Source organism: Aptenodytes forsteri, unplaced genomic scaffold (genome assembly GCF_000699145.1).
Source record: "Aptenodytes forsteri isolate BGI_AS27 unplaced genomic scaffold, ASM69914v1 Scaffold187, whole genome shotgun sequence".
NCBI classification, from domain to species: Eukaryota; Metazoa; Chordata; class Aves; order Sphenisciformes; family Spheniscidae; genus Aptenodytes; species Aptenodytes forsteri.
The window spans coordinates 252,332-256,263 of NW_008794084.1; the positions used below are offsets into that span (position 1 = coordinate 252,332).

The 3,932-nt window shown below is 65.3% G+C and overlaps 1 protein-coding gene across 1 annotated transcript in view; it reads right to left on the reverse strand.

The window, feature by feature from the left end:
• Positions 1-196: 196 nt before the first annotated feature.
• Positions 197-3,932, reverse strand: part of PHLDB1 (pleckstrin homology like domain family B member 1) — an 18,890-nt gene continuing 15,154 nt past the window's right edge. The window contains exons 16-24 of the mRNA XM_019470477.1: positions 3,034-3,150; positions 2,819-2,936; positions 2,559-2,603; positions 1,839-2,130; positions 1,641-1,731; positions 1,413-1,559; positions 1,038-1,257; positions 855-940; positions 197-585 (exon numbers count right to left, since the gene is read on the reverse strand). Coding sequence (XP_019326022.1) covers positions 445-585; positions 855-940; positions 1,038-1,257; positions 1,413-1,559; positions 1,641-1,731; positions 1,839-2,130; positions 2,559-2,603; positions 2,819-2,936; positions 3,034-3,150 — 1,257 coding nt within the window. The 3' untranslated portion in view covers positions 197-444. The remainder of the gene's footprint in view (positions 586-854; positions 941-1,037; positions 1,258-1,412; positions 1,560-1,640; positions 1,732-1,838; positions 2,131-2,558; positions 2,604-2,818; positions 2,937-3,033; positions 3,151-3,932) is intronic.

Here is a 3,932-nt window from a genome sequence, read left to right on the forward strand (position 1 = left end):
GGCCGTGCCCTGGGCCCCGCCTCTGCCCCGGGCCCCGCCTCCTCTCCGCCCCTTCTGCAGACCCCGCCCCTGCGCCGGTGGGCCCCGTCCCTGGGCACCGCCTCTGCCCTGGGCATCGGTCTCAAATCCCGCATCGCCCCACCGCAGAAAGCTCCCGGCACCGGCACATCTTTGGCAGCTTTTTACGTTTGCTTTTTACGTTTCAGCATTTTGATATGTTTCCAATAAATTTTGTTTTTAAAAAGTCAACATAAAAAAAAGAAAAAATATTCCCTTGGCTGAGCAGGCAATGCTCGGTGCCGCCCCAGGCAGGGCACGGCCCGGCTCCACCGCTGTGGCACGCACAGCCCTTGGCACATGGCCCCCCCGGGAGATCCTCTCTGCTTGGGCTGCTCAGAATTCGGTCAATCCGGCGGCTCTCGGGTGCACAGCCCCCCCCCCCCCTCAGTTCATGAACTGGGTGTACCCCTCTGCCCCGGTGACAATGACGTCCATCCAGATGCGCATGGCCTCGGCCGAGGGTGCCACCATGTAGTAGAGGCGGTCGTGGGTTTTGACGCAGAAGGTGAGCGCGGGGTTGGGGCTCTGGGGAGGAAAGGAGGACAGGGTCAGTGCTCTGGCCCCCTCCGAGCAGCGGTGTGCCCTGCTTCACCCCCCCGCAAAGCTCAGCACAGGGGTCCTGCCGTCAGCACCCCGAGGAGGTGGCACCATTAGGGGCCATGGACCACTCTGGGAGCATCCCCGGCTCAAGCTGCCACGCTGCCTCCTGCCTGTGCGGCAGAGGGTGATGCGGGGAGATGGCGATGCTGGGGGGTCCCGGCGGACACCAGGGCAGCGCAGTGCCCGGCTCTCACCTTCGCCGCGCTGCGGAGGTGGTCGTAGTAAACCTCTTCGATGGCTTGGAAGTAGATGACACCTTTCAGCTTTGTCTCGTGTTTATCTGCCGGAGAGAAGGAACCAGTGTTGACTGTGGTGCTACGGGCGATGGCACAGGGAGGGAGCAATGGTGTGGGGCATGGGGCAGTGCAGGGACTCACCCACATAGTAGGAGAGGGTGCGCTTCATGCGGTCGAAGACGAACCAGCGCTTCTTCCAAGACTTGATCTTGCCACCCATCTTGACCAGGTAGCCCTTGCACATCTTCTCTGTCAGGATGACGTGGTAGCAGGTGTCCACACTGTGGCCTGAGGACTCGATGTGCAGCCGCAGGTCGAAATCCTCCTTGCGGATTGGGAGGTACCGCGTCAGGGGACGAGCCTGGAAAAGCAATGCAGCCCTGCAAAGTCCGCTGGCAGCGGCGAGAGCCGTGTCTCCCCGCTGGGACCCCGGGACACTGGTGGGGAGCTGGGTCTGCCTCGCCAGCCAGGCTGGGAGAGGGGACCCTGCGCTGGAGGGGGCAGCCCGCCTCACACCTGTGAGAAGTGCTTCTCCCGCAGCTTGACCTCTTTCTCCACCAGCTTCTGCCGCCGCGCCGTCTCGTCCTGCAACCGGCGTTCCAGCTGCTCCCGGCGCCGGCGTTCATCCTCCAGCGCCTGCCGCCGCAGCTCCATCTCCCGCTCCTGCTGGCACGCACAGGCGCTCAGCCCCAGGGATCGGGGACCCGCTCCCCAGCCGGCTGTGGTGCCGGTGCCCCTGCTCACCCGGGACTCCATCAGCCGTGACTTCTCCGCGTGTGCCTCCTTCAGCATCTTCTCCATCTCCTCAATCTTCCCCGCCTCCATCCCGCTGGCACTGCAAGACAGCCGCAGCTGCCATCCCAGTGGGAAGGACCTCGAGCCAGCAGCGTGGCCAGCAGATCGGGCTGTCCCTCTGGCCATGGGAGCTGGCCCCGGGGTTACCTGGAGATGTTGTCGGGCGAGCAGGCAGAGTTGTTGCCGGTGGAGATGCTCGTCTCCATGCTGTCTGAGCTCTCCAGGCTGAGGGTGTCGTACGCGTGGTCCAGCTCCTCGGCCCGGGGCCCGATGCCATGGGGACGGTGGTGGTGGAGGATGGAGTGATGCACGAGTGGGGGGAAGGCAGCGGGGAAGGGGGGCTGCCCGTGCAGGGCTTCCCACTGGGACTGAGCCTCGGCGGCCGCTTTCTGCTTCAGCTCTGCCAGCCGCCGCTTCTGCTCCTCAATCACCTGCTGACCTGCGCAACAGGAAGAAGACAACAACGACTAAGCGCGCCGTGCTCAGAGCCGCACCATGGCAAGTGAGGCGACGGTGCAAGCAGGAGAAGATGCTGCAGGTGCTGCTGGCGCCGGGGAGGGATGGCAGGTGCAGAGGTGGGAGCCGCCATCACAACTCCCTGGTGAGCACGGCAAGCAGCATCTGTCTGGGCAGGAGGAGGGGGCCCGGGCAGCCAAGGGGGCACATGTGCCAGGCTGGCAGGAGCAGGCTGGACAAAGCATTAGCAGGTTAGGGATGCACAGGGTTGTCCCTAAGCGGATGCCAAGAGGCACGCGGGCTCCTGGGCTGGTCATGCCCCTCCTATGCATGGCAGAACGTGCCAGCAAAAACAGCCATGCTGCTGCCTCCAGGCTGCTCTAGGCAGTCCAAGCCGCCCCATGTCTCTACCTGGTAGATCACCCGGCTGCAAGGGCTCTGCTGGGAGCGGCTCAGCTGGAGACACGCCGTCGGGCAGAGGGGTTGGGAGGGAGAAGGAGGGAGAGAGGGGGGAAAAGCGAGAGACCGTGAGAGAGGCAACGCATCCCGCCGGACCACCGCCGCTGCCGCCCTCGGCCGGGCTCCCTTCTCCATTGCCTGAGTGGCAGCAGAGGAAGCATCTCCCAAAGTCCCACCACCCCGTAGAGCCAGGACATGGAGCTGGAGCTTACCCTTCTGCTGCAGGGCCAGCTGGCGCTTCGTCTCGATGTCTTGCAGCGTGGCTGCCAGGTTGCGGGGCAGGCTGCCCACTGGGCTTGGTGGGCCCTGGGCAGGACGGCAGGTGGTCAGCTGTGGGGACGGGGACGGGGGCTGGCACCGGGCACGCAGGAGCCGTGGCCGGGGTGGCCATGGCCGTGTGACACCCAGCTCCCCCCAGCAGCCATACCTTGGGTGAGGGGCTGCGCCCCAGCACGCAGAGGTTGAGCTGTGAGGACGAGGGAGTCACGGTCTTCATCCGAGGGGCAAGGGCACCAGCGTCGCCCTCCGTTTTGGCACGATAGACCTGAGCACAGAGACACAGAGGTGAGAGCGGCACGGGGGGGCTGCAAAAGCCCCCGTGGATGGATGGCTCAGCCGTCGGCGGGGCTGAGCATCCCCTCCCCAGACCCTGCCCCTGTGTCGGTGCCGTCTTGGCAGGGGGTGCAGGCAAGAGGAGACAGCGGCTGCCTGCCCCAGGCGTTCTGCCCACTGTGGGTCTGCTCTGCCCTTGCCCGCTGCGGCAGCTGGGTGCCTGGCAGCACCCAGGGTGTGGAGCCAGCTGGAGCATCTCTGCACTGCCCCGCTCCTGCCGCGGCCGGCAGCCCCGAAGCCTGAGCCCCAGCGGCAGGGAGCCAGGATTACCTGGAGAGGCTTGTGAGAGGAGTGAGCTTTAGCTGGAAGCGGAGGAGGGGAAGAAGGAGGAGAGACAGAGGAGGAGGAGGTCTCAAAGCCAGCCATGACCTCCTGGTACCACTTCTCTAAATCAAGAGCTGGGAGCCACACGGGGCCCCCCAGCAGCTGCTGCTCCATCTGGAGAGAGACGCGGCGTGAGAAATGAGGGAGGGCAAAATGCAGCGAGAGGGACATACGCACAGAGATAGAGAGGTCGGAGTATCCCTGCCTGTGACTGCACTGCCCCTCCAGAACGGGACCTGCAGACCCCTGGGGACCCCGCGCACTCCCTGGCTGAGTCCCGGCAGCTCTGGGACCCCCTTGCTGCTCATGGGGCCGGCGAGACCCAATGCAAGTTCCAGAGGGGCACAGAGACCCCCTGCCCTGCACCACGGGTTGGGGAGGGCCCAGGCA